We start from the raw sequence: 18,285 nt of genomic DNA, 5'->3' as shown, positions 1-18,285 counted from the left end.
GGTACACATATTGTTCTCATCAAGCCGGACAATTTTCTAATTTACATTCATTAGCTCCGACCAACAGGAAGTCAGCTATTTTGGTTTGAATGTTAATTTTTTGAAAAAACAGGCTATGAATTTTATACTACTACTCCTACAGGGTTTATCCAATTTACACCAAGCTTTTTTTAACTTGTTGCTAACACATTGAAGTTGTTTAATTGCAAACGGATTTTGGATATCTCAAACGGTTTGGCCGTGGCGAGGCAACGAATTTATGGCAAGAAAAGGGAAACAAAGTGTTATAACTTCTGCATACATTAATGATTTTGATGAAACTTCGGCTTAGTCTTCGTTGTACAAGGCTGATCACATGGATGTGACTATTGTGATTCAAAGTCATAGCGCCACCAACTGGAAGCAGAAAATGTGTCACTTTCAGCATACATTGAGATCACCCTCTTATTTTTACCTGATTTGCTTCAAAATTCATCAGAATAATGTAAAACTTGGCACATGTAATCCTTTGAAAATGGCAGGGAGGAGGGGCTCTATAGTGGCACCTTGTAGTGCAGTAAATGTGGAGTGAATTTGACATAGTCCTTTGATGTTTAACCGTTTAAGTGCCTATTGCCGCTGTGCACAGTTGCCCTGAAGCCACCGGGGTGGCGGTGCCACCGGGCTTGGGCCCGCCATCGCTGCTCGCAGCTATATTTATTATTATTCTTCCGCTCTTGGAGTCTATGGCAGCCCATAGAACCGTATGGTAAAAAGTTGTGAAATTTGGCACACAGTTAGAGGACAGTCTGAACTGTGTCCATACCCAATTTGGAGTCTCTAACTCAATCCCTCTAGCGCCACCAGCTGTCCAAAGTTGCACTTCTGTTTATGCTAATAACTTTTGAACCGTATGGGCTAGAAACAAAATTCTTTTTTCCTCTGATTCCTTGGGTCAAGACAAATCGATTGCACTATATGACGTCATTTTCCGTCATGAAAATTTTCCCACCATTTTGAATTTTCCGAAAAACCTACTTTTTCGAACTCCTCCTAGGGCGTTATTCTGATTTTCACAAAAATTGGACCAGATCATCTTCAGACCATGACTGCAAAAAGTTATCAAAAGCTTTTCGATAGATCCATCCGTTCTCGAATAGGGCACAAATGAATTCGACCGAAAGCTTGCAAAATCACACATTTTGAATTTTGTGCAAAAATGCTGTATTTTATGAGTGCCGCCTACGCATCAGCGTATCGTCACAAAACTCGGTATGGGTCATCAGCATGATGCCCTGAACCAGCCTGAGAAGTTTCGCACCAGCGCCACCTAGTGGTAAAATCAAATATTCAAATGCTTATCACTTTGACTGTGGTCGACTTGTTTTCAAAAGAGTCATGTCCTTAGACTCCTGAATCCCTGCTGAGTCCAACGATACCAAACATGTTAGGTTTCGAAATATGGTTTGTCCACCATGTCGAATTTTGCAAAAAAACTACTTTTTCGAACTTGTCCTAGACGCTTCATTTGATTGTCATGAAAATCAAACCAGATCATCTTCAGTACATTCTGGCAAAAAGTTATCAAAAGCTTTTCGGTAAATCAAACCATTCTCAAATAACACGCAAATTAATTTAACGTAGAGCACCCAATTTGGACTCATGGCTGTATCTCTGCAATGCTTTATCATATTCAGACCAAAGTTCATACATATCATCCCAAGCAAGACCAGAGCCTACATGCTGAGTTTTGGCGCAGCGCCACCTACTGGTTTGGATATACAAAAAATGGTTATTTTTGCTTGCAGCTTCAGATAGGTTTGTCCAAAAATCATAACTTTGGTCTTGTTAGATTAGGGGCATCAGGCCGAGTCGAATGATAACCATTATTACCATATCAGCCATTTTGGTCATCGGCCATTTTTAATTTTGTGCTAAAATGCTGTATTTACGAACACATTAGCATATCATCACAAAACTCGATATGGGTCATCAGTACGATGCCCTGAACGAGCCTGAGAAGTTTCGCACCAGCGCCACCTAGTGGTAAAATCAAATATTCAAATGCTTATCACTATGAGTGTGGTCAACTTATTTTCAAAATAGTCATGATCTTAGACTCCTGAATCCCTGCTGAGTCCAACGATACCAAACATGCTAGGTTTCGACTTATGGTCTGTCCGCCATGTTGAATTTTGCGAAAAACCTGCTTTTTCGAACTTATCCTAGATGCTTCATTTGATTGTCATGAAAATCAGATCAGATCATCTTCAGTCCATTCTGGCAAAAAGTTATCAAAAGCTTTTCAGTAAATCAAACCATTCTCAAATAACACGGAAATTAATTTAACGCAGAGCACCCAATTTGGACTCATGGCTGTATCTCTGCAATGCTTTATCATATTCAGACGAATCCTCATACATATCATCCCAAGCAAGACCAGAGCCTACATGCTGAGTTTTGCCATAACGCCACCTACTGGTCTGGAGATACAAAAAAGCCAATATAGCCATTATTTTTGCTTATAGCTTCAGATAGGTTTGTCCAAAAATGATAAAGTTGGTCTTTTTCAATTCGGGGCATCATGCCGAGTCGAATGATATCCAATTTTCCCATGTCGGCCATTTTGGCCATCGGACATTTTAAATCTTGTTTTAAAATGCTGTATTTTGTGAACACATTAGTGTATTGTTGCGAAACTCTGTATGGGTCATCAGCACAAGGCCCTGAAAGAGTCCAAACCAGCGCCACCTACTGTATTTTTTTTCATATGCTTATAACTTTTGATCTGGTTGACTTATATTTTCGGGAGTCATATCCTTAGTGAGTGTCATTGTCACCTCACTCTGACCAAACCATATTCATTTGGTCACAGCGCCACCTATTGGTCGAAAGTGATCAACCAGTAAATCTTTATTACTGACTGTATATATCATTTTCCAACTCTTTTGCCTTAAATGATCGTAATAGATCTTTAATTGCTCACTGTTGCAGTTGGCCTAATGCTCCCAGCCATGTTGGCTGGCTTGTTGTGGGCAATTCCACGCAAATGTCATCTTTACCATGAAAAAAAAAAGTTTTTACCAAAAGCACAAAACCCTTTTTAAATTATCCATTTAGGTCTGTATTATACTGTATTAATGTGCTCTAACAGAAATTTTAAGAAAATTGCCATGTTTATCCACAATATATGTGGTAAGCAACAATGCTTAAATTACATTTTCAACCAACATATTTCATGCTTTCAAAAAGGGATCAAAGACCACCCTTTTTTAAACTTTATTTTAACAGTAAGCGTTGTGCAGAAAGATGGAGGCATGCCTGAGAAATAAATACACTAATTTTGTCATAACAGCACTGCCTGATGAATTTATAAGGGCGGGAATAAAGAGGTCAAGACGCTTCAGTGCTCTGTCACGTCCGTAACGTTTTAAAGATTAAGTTTATGTCATATAACAATTATTTATGCAAATAACTTGAAACTTTATATGCAAAGCTAAATTATGTTTATGCTTATTAGGATAAACAATTCATTTCACTACGTTGCTCTGAACAACCATAAAAAGCGTTACGGACGTGACCGTTACGGACGCTACATATTAAATCCTTTGACTTTGCTTCTTTATTTTGCCATCATCTGTTTCAGGCTTACCATATCAGAACATATCCAATAATCGCAATACTCTTTGTGCTTTGTTAGTTTTAATATGAAAAAGGTTTAACTTTCAAATTCAGTCGATTTATAACAAAATTTAAACCATAAATGTCGCTCTTTAATAGCTACGGCGCGTGACAGATTAGCTACTGCAGCGCCTCAGATCAAGCGATCAGGCGCACATGAACCGATCTTCTCTTCCTCTTGCAGGTTACAGAACGAAATATGAACATCAAAAGGTAGGCCTATACGATACAGTACAACTAGAGCATTGTGTCTCATGGGACACTTCCCTCGGATGTCGCGTTTTTACTTGTTGGTTAAAAAATGAATAGCCTATTGATCACAATCCGCGCGATCAAGCTGATAAAATAAAAATAATAGGATTGCAATAATTTTGACTTGAAATAAAGTTTGATCATTTTGACTCAAGACTCCGCCTTAAACTGTTAAAACTAGCCGAAATCCGTGTGATCATTTAGACAAAACATGATTGCGATTGACAATAGTGTACGTCAATCGGTTCACCTGACTGTGTGGAAACATGCGATTTTAAACTGCTTTATGATAAACATTAATATTTATCAATGTATTTTAGCAAGCAGTTCTGTAAGAACTCATGGTCTCTGAATTGATTCTTAAACAACGCACACGCTTGTCAACGTGAGAAATAGGTCTAATCATGGGCGTACGGGACACCCCCGCAGCCCCCGCGGTGCGTGGGGGTCCCCACCCTATGATGGGCCCCGTCGCAGATTCACCTATTTATATGTAGCCTTTGCTTTTTTTTTTTTTTTTAGAACTGAACTCAGTTGACTAAAGATGAAAATAAAGCATCCAACTGAAGCCCAAAAATGAAAGCAGAATATCATAGAAAATAGGCTAGTGCTACACTGTAAAAAACATTCCATAGTTTTTACAAAATAAATTTGGCAGCTGTGGTTGCCAGAATAATTTTGTAAAAATACAGAAAAACGTAAATTTTACAGTATAAAACTGTAATGTACAAACAAGAAAATATGAATGTAAACCAGTAAATTTAATACACACTATACACTAAAATCTGTTTTGTACCTTTAACATATACTGACAACCACCATAATAATGCAGGTGGTAAAAGAGAAAGCCACATGAAGAATCAGGGTTCATCACAAGTAGCTTTTCCACGAGCTGAAGTATATACTAATATTTAGAAGGTGCAAAGAGTAATTCACGCAAACACAATACACCATCATGGTAACCCACAACACTTACATAATGCAATAAACATTCATTAAACAACAGAAGATGTAACATAAAACCCTAATGTACATAACTGATAACAAAAACTAAGAAACATGATTATTTAAACAAAATACTTTCAAATGTGGAGTGTCACACAGGGAATTGTGGGAATATCAGTTTACAGTTTTTGACTGTAAATTATATATTGATTTGTTCATTTTTACGTCTAAAAATTTACATTAAATGTCTGGTAAGAGCTTTTACAGTTTGGCCTGTATTTAGTATGGGAACTTACTGTTAATCTATTTACATTTTTTTTTCCGTAGTGTTTTTACAAAATTTCACCGTTAAAATCACATTCATTTTTTACAGTGTAAATTACAAAAGGGGGAAAAATTCACTGTTGTTTCCATCGCCGGTTTGTAAGGTAGCCAAGACAACAGAAAGCCTTGACGCGCTGTGTTACCGTTAGCGGACGTGTGCCGAGACAAATAAATATGTTCGGTCTTTGCTGAGACATTATTATTATTATTATTATTATTAGGCTATTATTATTATTATTATATATTGCCCAAGCGTATTTACCCCATCGCCAGCTCTGCTAATGGTCAGCTACCGGGATGGCTGAAGTACTTTTCCATGCCTAGCCAATAAGTCTAGAGTTGTTTCTTTATTCTTTTACTATACATGAATTATCATGATGCACCGATCGAAATTACTGAAAATTTGCAGCCGAAACAGCAATTTACGCGCTTGTCTAGAAGGGAACCTTATATACGCAAATTTGTCTAACTTAGAATTTAGACCAGCTAAAAATATATTGTTAGACCAAAAATATCTTATCGATTAATTAAGTAATAAAGACATGTAATAAAGTAATAAAGAAATAAAAAAAAATAAAAAAAAATACGTCTATTGCTGCAGCCTTATTCAAAGGCCGCGGAAACATGAGTTCGTTTCTTACGCAATCCATTCCACACCCGACGTTCATGGTTTTCTTCCCATTTATTAAATATAGGCAATTGGTTGATGAAACATTGATTGAAATTAAGATACAATTTCTACAAAACGAAATTCACTTTAAAGAAAGACTTACTATAAAACAAAACTTAATGAAGTGGTCAAACGTATGTCTGACCCGCTGCACGTCTCCCAACATTGCGCATCCGTCATGCTATTCAATTATCATAATCAACGAGATGAAATTAAAAAAAATAAAATAAAAATAATAATAATAATAGGCTATAGCCCACTATAAATATGAAACTAAATTTGCTACATTTTATCCCTCTGGCCGACGAATGCGCCGGCGCTTTCTGATATATTTTTTTTCTCATGACAGCTGAAACAACTGAAAACAGGCCTTCCCTCATTTTTGGCGATAGCCTATAGACTAGTGCAAGACTACAAATGGTCTACTTTTATTTGTGTACGCTCACAATAACAACAAACCATTGTACTTTTGTAAAATAAAATAAATAAATAAATTAAAAAAACTGCGTGCGCTTTCAGCTGCCTCTCTACTAGAATCTTTCTGGAACGTCTCAGAAATTTTACTTAAACTCAGAGAATAATTGTACCTAAAGAAAAAAAAAAACATTTTTCGATAAGAAATTCATAGGTCTGTTTTAAATAAGAGGCGATCTATCCGCTGGAACGTGTTGTTTCTGAAATCATGGCCAGTGCTCGATGCCGCTGTTATCAGTTCTCTTGGCGCTCGTGCACACGCGCAGTTTTCACACAGACAATCGAGCGTTTCGTTCTGGTAAAAGCACAAAACAAAATGCACACAACGTGTCCTTGCTCTTGATGTACAATCACTGATGAACACCTTTGGTTTTAATGAGTAAATTAGCCTATAGTTATTCCTGCCTGTCGGTATTTAGTCTGCGATATCAAAATCACTAAACATTATAGCATATATACTAGCCTAATATTATTCAATAATAACATCAAATGTTATTAACCTTTATTTTTTCTAATCAAACCAGTTTCAGAACGTTTATAATACAGAAGGAACGCTGGAACAGAAACGTTAAAATACCGATTCTGCTCGGAGTGGAGTGATTTATTATTATTATTATTATTATTATTATAATTTCGTTTTTAAGCCCTGGTATAAAGTTTAGTAAAATGTTGATAAATTGTGCAGTCTTATACTGGTATCCCAGATTTCAATATTTGGTAGTTTAAATGCCTGCCTGAGGTCTCTGTGAAAGTTTTAAAAGCAGTTTTAAAGCAGTCTCATGTGCCGCTTTCAGACCGGTCACGTCCGTAACGGAAAACTGTCACATCCGTAACGTTGTTTTTTCCTCATTTATGCGGACACGAAAAATGAAATACAATTATTATTTTATGCTCTGTGGAGAGCCAACCCTTCTTCATTAGGTGGGCAGTATTACTTTTGGTTTGCGCAATATAATTCGCAGAATTCTTAAAAAATATGTTGTCACCCAAAACTTAGTGACTTTTTTTGTCACGTCCGTAACGCTGTATATTTCCCTCATCTAAAATATAAAACAATTGTATAGACTGACATTTTTCTAATGTCTGGACTCCTTTAGTAAGGGATTATGAATATATAAATAGACGGTTTAATATGTTGCTATTAAATGCATTCTTTGAGCGTTTATATTTCAAGTTTTGACTCCAAATGTCACGTCCATAACGCTGGAATTGCTCATGTCCCTTTTTTGCTTGGCCCCGTAATTGCTGCTTGCAGCTATATTTATTATTATTATTATTCTCCAAAGTAAGTCGCATTTTAGAAGGCCTAAACGTGCTCGAAAACTCACGAAACTTTGCACACGCCAGAAGTGGTGAAAATTTACGTCTGTTGTGGGTTTTGGAATTGGGCGTGGCAAAATGGCTCGATAGCGCCATCTAACGTACAGCCCCTCTCGCTACATTTCACTAGGGTTTTGAAATTCGGTACACACATTTATAAGCCCAATACCTACAAAAAAGTCTCTTGGAGCGAAATCTGAAACCGAACAGGAAGTTGGATATTTTGAATTAATTCACCGTTTTTTGCATTTTCCAGACATTGTACTTTAATGAACTCCTCCTAGAGCTTTTATCAGATCAATGTCATATTTGGTCAGTCTAATCTAAAGGCCTTTGTGACGTTAAATTGCGAAGATCTAGAGTTTTCACTGAAGGGCGTGTCCGTGGCGGACTGACAAATTCTGATGTTTCGCCATGAAAGAGGAAGCTGTTGTAACTCAGGCATACTATGTCTGATCTGCCCCAAACTTCACATGTGTGATAAGAGTCCTGGCCTAAAGACATCTATATGACAATATTCAGTTAGCTATAGCGCCACCTGCTGGCAGCAGGAAGTGTGGCACTTTTACATGATTTTGCCATAATTCTCCTGTATTTACTCGCTTACATGCATGTTGCCCACTGTTCGCTGTTTTCCCGAGGCCAACGGGTGGCGGTGAGCCCGGGTGCGAGGGCCCTTTCATCGCTGCTTGCAGCTTTAATTAGGGCCCGAGCACCGATGGTGTGAGGACCCTATTGGAATTGCTCAGTTTATTCTTCTTCTTCTTCTTCTTCTCCAAAGTGAATCGCATTTTAGAGGGCCTAAACGTGCAAGAAAACTCATGAAACTTTGCACACGCATCAGAAGTGGTGAAAATTTACGTCTGTTATGGGTTTCGGAATTGGGCGTGGCAAAATGGCTCGATAGCGCCATCTAACGTACAGCCCCGCTCGCTACATAACACTAGGGGTTTGAAATTCGGTACACACATTTATCAGCCCAGTACCTACAAAAAATTCTCTTGGAGCGAAATCCGAAACCAAACAGGAAGTCAGATATTTTGAATTAATTCACCGTTTTTTGCATTTTCCAGACGTTGTACTTTAACGAACTCCTCCTAGAGATTTAATCAGATCAATGTCATTTTTGGTCAGTCTAATCTAAAGGCCTTTGTGACGTTAAATTGCGAAGATCTAGAGTTTTCACTGAAGGGCGTGTCCGTGGCAGCCTGACAAAGTTTGATGTTTTCGCCATGAAAAAGGAAGTTGTTGTAACTCAGACAAACAATGTCGGATCTGCCCCAAACTTCACATGCTTTATTAGAGTCCTGACCTGAAGACATCTTCATAACAATATTCAGTTACAGTCATAGCGCCACCTGCAGGCAACAGGAAATGACATGTTTTACACTGTGATTAACTCCTCATGGAGATTTAACCAGATCAACATCATATGTTGTCAGTCTAATCTTAAGACCTTAGCGATGATAAATATCAAAGATCTTGAGTTTTCGGTGAAGGGCGTGTCCGTGGCGGCCTGACAAAGTCTGATGTTTCGCCATGAAAGAGGAAACTGTTGTAACTCAGGCATACTATGTCCGATCTGCTCCAAACTTCACATGTGTGATAAGAGTCCTAGCCTAAAGACGTCTATATGATAATATTCAGTTAGTCATAGCGCCACCTGCTGGCAACAGGAAGTGGCATGCTTTATACTGTAATTCACTACCAGATTCACATTTCATCATGCCACGAAGTACCAGACATGTTAGAAACACGTTAAATCATGCAACACTTGGCTGAGTGCTAATGTATGCGATTAACGCCACGAAAGAAACAGGAAGTTGTTGTAACTCAGGCATACAATGTCCGATCTGCTTCAAACTTCACGTGTTCAATGATAGTCCTGGCCTGAAGACATCAACATGGCAAAATTCAGTTACGGTAAAAGCGCCACTTGTTGGCCGCAGGAAGTGTGGCATTTCGAAATGACTTTGGCATAATTCTCCTGTATTCACTCACTTAAATGCATGACGCCCACTGTTCACTGTTTTCCTGAGGTCAACGGGTGGCGGTGAGCCCGGGTGCGAGGGCCCTCTCAACGCTGCTTGCAGCTTTAATTATTATTATTCTTCTTCCGCTCTTGAAGTCTATGGCAGCCCATAGAACCGTTTGCGGGAAAGTTATGAAATTTGGCACACAGTTAGACGACAGTCTGATCTATGTCCATAGCAAGTTTGGAGTCTCTAACTCAATCCCTCTAGCGCCACCAGCTGTCCAAAGTTGCACTTATGTTTATGTTAATAACTTTTGAACCGTAAGGGTTCAGAAACAAAATTCTTTTTTCCTCTGATTCATTGGGTCAAGACGAATTGATTGCACCCTATGACGTCATTTTACGTCATGAAAATATTTCCGCCATTTTGAATTTTCTGAAAAACCTACTTTTTCGAACTCCTCCTAGGCCGTTACTCCGATTTTCACGAAAATTGAACCAGATCATCTTCAGACCATGCCGACAAAATGTTATGGATTTCAAGTCGATTCCTCAAACCGTTTTTGAAAAACACGTGAACGAATTGTACGAAGTGCTTGCGAATATAGACTTAAGGCTGTATCTCCGCAACGCTTTATCGTATTCAAACCAAACTTGGCACGTGTCATCACAAGCATGACCTGAGGTACCATGCAGTGTTTTGGTGCAGCGCCACCTACTGGTGCAGAGATATGAAAAATGGTCATTTTTGCTTATAACTTCTGATGGGTTTGTCCAAAAATCATAAATTTGGTCTCGATAGATTCAGGGCATCATGTCGAGTCGATTGATATCCAATTTTCCCATATCGAACATTTTGTCCGTCGGCCATTTTGTCCGTCGGCCATTTTGAATTTTGTGCTAAAATGCTGCAATTTACGAACACATTAACGTATCGTTACGAAAACTTGGTATGGGTCATCAGCACAATGCCCTGAAGGAGCCTGAGAAGTTTCAGACCAGCACCACCTTGTGGTCAAAAGTTATAACAAAATTTACGAAAATGCTAATAACTTTTGATTATATCTACCGATTGTAATAAAACTGGTCTCAGTAGATTCCTTGGGTCATGCTGAGAACATAGATATCAAATTTGCCATAGTCAGCTGAACTTCCTGTCTGCCATATTGTTTTTCTTTAAAAACCTACTTTTTCGAACTCCTCCTAGACAGTTTCTCCGATTTTCACCAAAATTGAACCGTATCATCTTCAGACCATGCTGAGAAAAAGTTATGGATTTCAAGTCGATTCGTCAAACCGTTTTCGTATACCGGAGCAATGAATTTGAGGCATGATGCAAAAATTACTCTTGAAGCTGTATCTCTGCATTGTTTTGATATATTGACACCAAACTTTGCAAGTGTCATTGTCAACTCACTCTGTCCATACCACATTAATTTGGTCAGAGCGCCACCTATTGGTCGAAAGTGATGAACCAGTAAATCCTCATTTTTGATCATTTTTCAGGTCTTTTGCCTAAAATGATCTTAAGGGGTCTTTAATTGCTCCCTGTTGCAGTTGGTCTGATGCTCCCAGCCATGTTGGCTGGCTTCTTGTGCCGTTTTTGTGCTTGGCCCCGTAATTGCTGCTTGCAGCTATATATATTTATTATTATTATTATTATTATTATTATTATTATTTGGGCCAAAGCCGAATGGCTGAAGGCCCTATTGTTTTCTTTAGGATTATAACCCTAACGTATTAGTAGGAAAGTCGGTACACATAAGTTCTACACCACCCCAACAGGAAGTCGGCTATTATGGATTGTTTGAAAAACGCATGCTCTGGAATTTGATATACTCCTCCTAGGCGATTTAATCCAATCACCACCAAACTCGGTCAGCATGTTAAGTATAATTAAAGCAGTATAATTAAAATGCTATTTAAATGTCATATGTAGAATAAGTACTAGAGGGCAGCAAATACCTATTTTTAAACAGGGTTGAGAAGACACTGTTACAAATACACTGTTATAAAAGGAAGAAGGAACACTTTAGTTATAAAAGACTTAAGTTAGTATTATATTTTAATGTATATATTTAGAGATGATCTAAGACTAATTTCTTTTACAGTATATATTTTATTCTTATTGTTTAAAATATTGAATCATCTGACTCAACTAACTGGTTAGGCTCCAACTGTTCTGCCTCTCTCTCTCTGTGTGTGTGTCTATCTCTCTCTCTGTGTTTTAGAGTCTTGCAGGTTTAACCCTTTCATTGCTCTGTCCTTTTGACTGCATCATAGGATAGGAAATCTCTTAGGTCTCCTCTTCTATAAATTTGTATAACAAAAAATCATAGAACTAGTTCATTTGTAGTGCACTGACTATATAGTTTTATATAATTAGTTTACTAATTTTGTTAATAGTAATGTAAAAGACCTTAAGATAAATTCATCTGGGCATAACATTTTTAACTGTTAATGATGACTTTTAGTTAGTATTATTGAATGTATATATTAAGAGATTATCAAAGAATAATTTGTCACAGTATAAATTTTATTCTTGTTTAAAATTATATTGAATCATCTCCAATTGGTTCTTAAATCACTTTGCCTCTCTCTGTCTCTCTCTCTCTCTGTGTCATGTTAAGTGTGTGTGTGTGTGTGTGTGTGTGTGTGTGTGTGTGTGTGTGTGGGGGCGGGGGGGATTGTAATGGTTTAGAAAAATATATATAAAATATACTGGACTGAGATTTACACTGAATTTAGACTTACAAAATTTTGAGCTGCAAAAGATAACTGCACTCATTTCAAAGTAACCTATGACATCCTATGACATGAAATTCATCTAAATTTAAATGATCTCATGGATCTAGCTGTTGTGGTTCACAGTTATAGATGCACCAGCTGACTCCAGTATATGCCGCTTATTCAAATGACTTTGACGTATTCCTTTTACATTCACCCAGTTTAAATACATATTGCCCACCGTGCACAGTTGCCCTGAAGCCACCGGGGCAGCGGTGCCATCGGCTTGGGCCCGCCATCGCTGCTTGCAGCTGTATTCTTCTTCTTCTTATTATTCTGCCGCTCTGGAAGTCTATGGCAGCCCATAGAACCGTATGGTAAAAAGTTGTGAAATCTGACACACAGTAAGAGGACAGTCTAAGGTATGTCCATAGCAAATTTGGAGTCTCTAACTCAATCCCTCTAGCTCCACCAGCTGTCCAAAGTTGCACTTATGTTTATGTTAATAACTTTTGAACCATATGGGCTAGAAACAAAATTTTCCCCTCTGATTCCTTGACTCAAGAAAATTCTGTTGATCCTATTAACGTCATTTTCCGTCATGAAATTTTTTCCGCCGTTTTGATTTTTCTGAAAAACCTACTTTTTCAAACTCCTCCTAGGGCGTTACTCTGATTTTCACAAAAATTGAAGCAGATCATCTTCAGACCATGCTTACAAAAAAGTTATCAAAAGCTTTTTGATAGACCCATCCATTATTGAAAATGGCACAAATGAATTCGATGAAAAGATTGCAAAATCAGACGTGACGCTATGTCTCCACAATGCTTTATTGCTCTTACCAATTGGTACATGTCATTACAAACATGACCTGAGGCATCATGCAGCGTTTTGGCACAGCGCCACCTACTGGTCCGAGATACGAAAAATGGCTATTTTTGCTTATAACTTCTAATGGGTTTGTCCAAAAATCTTAAATTTGATATGAGGGTTTTTGCAAAAACGCTTATAACTTTTGAAAACATTGTCCAAATTGCTGTACTGTTGTGATTACAGTGCTTGCTGTACTTGCAATGCTTGCTGTGCTTGTTCTGCTTGTGGTGCCTTCAGTGCTTGGCCCCACATTGCTGCTTGCAACTATATTTATTACTAGGACCAACACTATAGCGCCACCACCAGTTAAAAAATTGACTTTTCAAAAGGTTATAACTTTTAACATGTTACTTTAAGACTCCACCCATTACAGTAGTGGCCATTTTGTAAAGTACGGTATTCAGTTTATCTGCCAGTCCTCCTTCAAATTATGCCCAATTCTTACAAAAATTAGCTCAGATGACCTTTGGTCTGAGCTGTACATAAATGACTGAAGAGGTGTTTTTTTTATTATTATTATTATTTGTTCAAAAGTTTGACAGAAAATCATGATCTTGGTGTCTAATTCTGTTGGGTTACTTTTTCTGTCACTATAAAATATATTATGAATATTTTATATAATTTTTAATATCAAATGATGTCCTGAATCTCCTGTTTCTCTGTTTCTTCTGCATCCCTCATCATCAGTATCTTCGTTGCCATCAATGACTGATCGTCTGGAGTCCATTGCTCGGCAGAACATGTGAGATAATATACTTTTTTTTGCCCCCTATCTATTTGTATATACACATTAACTATGCCAAAAGTACTCAACCCCCTCATTTTTCCATGTCTGGTAGGAATGATCACACTGTTGCTTATTGTCATGGAGACATTACATCTCTATTTTTCACAAAATTGTAATTATCTGGAAGAAAGTCTTGCTGTTGTATATAATGAAAATGGCGAAAAATCGGTACTATACTGTACTGTTTACAAAATATATATAATATATTTATCTTTTTTTGTCATAAAAATATTTTCTAAAATTTTACAAACCATTTAAGCCTAAAACTATTGTTTTCTTTATGGCTAAATAATTCTGTTTTGATGAAGACAAACTTCCAAGTGTCCTCTTTTAAATGAGACACAGTTATGCTTCAAATCCAATGCCTGGAAAATGTGTGAAATTGGCCTTGGTGTAGTCTAGAAACCCAATACCGTTAAAACCACATATACTAGTCACATATCCAAACTGTTTGTGCGGAGTGTACAGCTAAAGTATTAGCGTGCTTACTGCATGGCTTGGAGGTGCCGGTGCAATCACTTAAAGTTTTTCCAATTTTCTTTTTTTTTTTTAAATTTAAACATTTTTGACAGATTACTGAGGCTGATGTTGCTTGTAACTGTAATTCCCACCCCTGTCCAGTTGGTGGTGAGTGTGCTCCAGTTTGGCAGCAGAGTGCAAGTTCAGTCTCCAGAATAAAATGAAAACGATGAGTTTGATCCTGGTTTGATTACACGCACCCAGTTTGTCCATTTTATTATATATTATAATACTTATAATTACATACGTTTCTAACCCAGTTCGTTTTGTTTTAAATAGTTCGTTTTGTTATTTTTCTTTCTGCTGGCTATAAGTTTATGGTCAATGAATGGCACTTTGCAACACTCATTGAACTGACATGATAAAGATTTCGGTAAGCTACTGTACCTTTCAACATATTTTTCATTCATGTTTATTTCTTTCTGTAAAGTAGTAAAGAGGAAAGGATGATCGAGTTCACTCACAATCCTCGACAAGTGTTCAAGATGAAAACTGAAAAGTGACACAGTGACGCAAAAGAAAGTTAACTTTCTTTTCATAATATAAATAAATGCATAGCCTAGCCCTGTTTGCTTATCCTATAAGTTTGTGAATAAAAATGAAAATGTGGACGAAATCAGAAGCTATTAAATGTCTTATCATTAAAATATATAAATTAAAATGACAGGTAATTATGATGGAATTTTTACGATCCTGTCCATCGAACGTCTAATGCAACCTCATATGTGTGTATTTTTTATATATATATATATATATATATATATATATATATATATATATATATATATATATATATATATGTGTATATATATATATATATATATATATATATATATATATATATATATATGTATATGTGTATATGTGTGTGTGTAATGAGGTCCCCACCACCGCAACACCGGCGGTTGTTGGTGATTTTCCCACCGCAGTAGTAAAAAATTGCCACCGTCACAGCCCTACTTTAGTTAATGTTTAATGTTGCTGTTTGAGCATAAACAACATCTGCAAAGTTACGATGCTCAAACTTCAATGCAACGGGTGATGTTTTCTTTTACAGAAATCGCTTTTTAGGGACTAAAAACAAGCGGCTTTTAGGGACTAAACTGAGCTTCTTTCTGGGTTGGTGACATCACAAACCCCAAAATTTACATAAACCCTGCCCCTGGGAACACGCAACAAAGGGGTGAGGCCATGTTGGGCTGCTCTAGAGAAGAGGAAGAGTTGTTGTTGCCATGCTGTAATTTTACACCGGACTGCTGAAGCGCGAGTTGTTAAAGCTCCGCCCTCTTCGGGAAAGGGGGCCTGCAGCAGCTCATTTGCATTTAAAGGTGCCCTAGTTTCAAAAATTGAATTTACCTCGGCATAGTTAAATAACAAGAGTTCAGTACATGGAAAAGACATACAGTGAGTCTCAAACTCCATTGTTTCCTCCTTCTTATATAAATCTCATTTGTTTAAAAGACCTCCGAAGAACCGGCGAATCTCAACATAACACCGACTGTTACGTAACAGTCGGGGTGTACGCCCCCAATATTTGCATATGCCAGCCCATGATCGAGGCATTACACAAGGGCAGCCAGTATTAACGTCTGGATATGCAGAGCTGAATCAACAGACTAGGTAAGCAAGCAAGGACAATAGAAAAAAATGGCAGATGGAGCAATAATAACTGACATGATTCATGATAACATGATATTTTTAGTGATATTTGTAAATTGTCTTTCTAAATGTTTCGTTAGCATGTTGCTAATGTACTGTTAAATGTGGTTAAAGTTACCATAGTTTCTTACTGTATTCACGGAGACGAGCCGTCACTATTTTCATTTTTAAACACTTGCAGTCTGTATAATGCATAAACACAACTTCATTCTTTATAAATCTCTCCAACATTGTAGCATTAGCCGTTAGCCACGGAGCATAGCCTCAAACTCATTCAGAATCGGTGTAAACATCAAAATAAACACTGTACTTGCGCGATTAGACATGCTGCATGACGAACACTTTGTAAAGATCTATTTTGAGGGTTATATTAGCTGTTTGAACTTTTTTATGTTGTTTAAGGCAAGCGCGAGCTCTTGGGGCGTGGAGCACGAGAATTAAAGGGCCACACACCCTGAATCGGCTCATTTCTAATTATGCCCCAAAATAGGCAGTTAAAAAAATGAATTAAAAAAAATCTATGAGGTATTTTGAGCTGAAACTTCACAGACACATTCAGGGGACACCTTAGACTTATATTACATCTTTTAAAAAAAAGTTCTAGGGCATCTTTAAAGGGACACATGTTTTTGCTCACACCCAAATATGGGCATATTTGACAAGCTATAATAAATGATTTGTGGGGTATTTTGAGATGAAACTTCACAGATATTCTGGGGACACCAGGGCAGAAAGGGCATTATAGGTCCCCTTTAATAGAACTAATCCAAATCAAAAACAAATATTCTCTGATTATGTAATTCATATGAAAGGTGCATTTCTCTCTAAAGGCGCGTCCACTATACTGCGGAGATGGCATCGTCAACTTCATCTTTGCAGCCAACACTGACTCAGAAAACACTATTATATTACTAAATAATTAAAATGTATCCTTGCTATTTTTTCCGACACATTCAGAAACATTACTATTGCCGGTGCTTTGCGGCAAGCTAAATACATGCACTGTATATTCCACTCCCACCCCAGAAAGTAGGCTATATATCGAAGTAATTAAATTAATTATTTTTTGTCCGCCTACTCCCACCCACAGCAAATGTAATTCCACCCGCCTGCTCGCCGGTCCCACTGGATTCCAATCCCAATGCAGCCCTCTAGTCCAACAGTCTAACAGTATAATATTCAGCCAATAGTCTACTAAAAAAATGTAATTTTTTACATCAAATGTAAAAAAAAAATGCGTAGTCTTCACTTTTTGAATTAAATGTACATTGATTCTTAAAGCTACTAAAGCTATTCAGTGAAGTGCAGTGAGTGATTTTCTTGTCCTTTGCAGCAAATTTATTAGGCTGCTGTACTTTTAGAGCATAGTATAAGTAGGCAAATTGGGATGCAACAATGGAATTCTGATCAATACATTTCTCATGTATTTTGTTCATTACAATTTGTATTTGTTTTCACGTTATATTGAATTTATGTTAGTGCACTCTAGCTAAAGTTAGAGTTAGCTAGCTTCTGTTGGACTTTTTAAATGATAGATGGACTCTTTAAATGTTACAATTTATTATTGAAGTTGTCTGCTTTAACCCTTTAAGCCTGGAGTGTACCGCCGCCGGTACACTACCCTAGGTCTAGGCGATATGACGATATTATCGCATATTGACGATGTCTCGTATGTATCGCAATATCGATTATAACAGTCATTTATATCGAGAGGGAGAAACTTCCATAGATGAGGGGCCGCATGGCTAAAAGTTCTAGCTCCCATGGTAGTTAAGCATATACGTGGTGACACAGTGAAGATCTTAAAGTGCATGAAGGGGTGTAAATATCAGTAAGATGATCAGTATGCGTAGGAGCGAGACTATGAAGTGCTTTGAATGTGAGAAGCAGAATTTTGAAATCAATTCAGTGTTTCAATGGTAGCCAGTGAAGTCACTAGAGAGTTGGTGAAATGTGCATAGTAGAAGGGGTTCTAGTAAGAACATGAGCCGCAGAGTTCTGAACCAACTGAAGTTTATAGAGAAGTTTAGAAGACCAGTAAGAAGAACATTGCAATAATCAAAATTTTAATTTCAATTTCTTTAGTAGTCTATTGGCTGA

At 37.4% G+C, this 18,285-nt stretch overlaps 1 protein-coding gene across 2 annotated transcripts in view; it reads left to right on the top strand.

Annotated features, from left to right (window-relative positions):
• LOC125268440 (mediator of RNA polymerase II transcription subunit 1-like) overlaps positions 1 to 18,285 on the top strand; it is a 100,501-nt gene that overhangs the window by 11,766 nt on the left and 70,450 nt on the right. For both annotated transcript variants that reach the window (XM_048190632.1, XM_048190633.1), the window contains exon 4: positions 13,908 to 13,962. In XM_048190632.1, the coding sequence (XP_048046589.1) occupies positions 13,908 to 13,962 (55 nt within the window). The remainder of the gene's footprint in view (positions 1 to 13,907; positions 13,963 to 18,285) is intronic.

The sequence above is a fragment of the Megalobrama amblycephala genome, linkage group LG5 (assembly GCF_018812025.1).
Source record: "Megalobrama amblycephala isolate DHTTF-2021 linkage group LG5, ASM1881202v1, whole genome shotgun sequence".
Classification (NCBI taxonomy): Eukaryota; Metazoa; Chordata; class Actinopteri; order Cypriniformes; family Xenocyprididae; genus Megalobrama; species Megalobrama amblycephala.
This window is presented reverse-complemented; position numbering and strand designations above follow the sequence as displayed.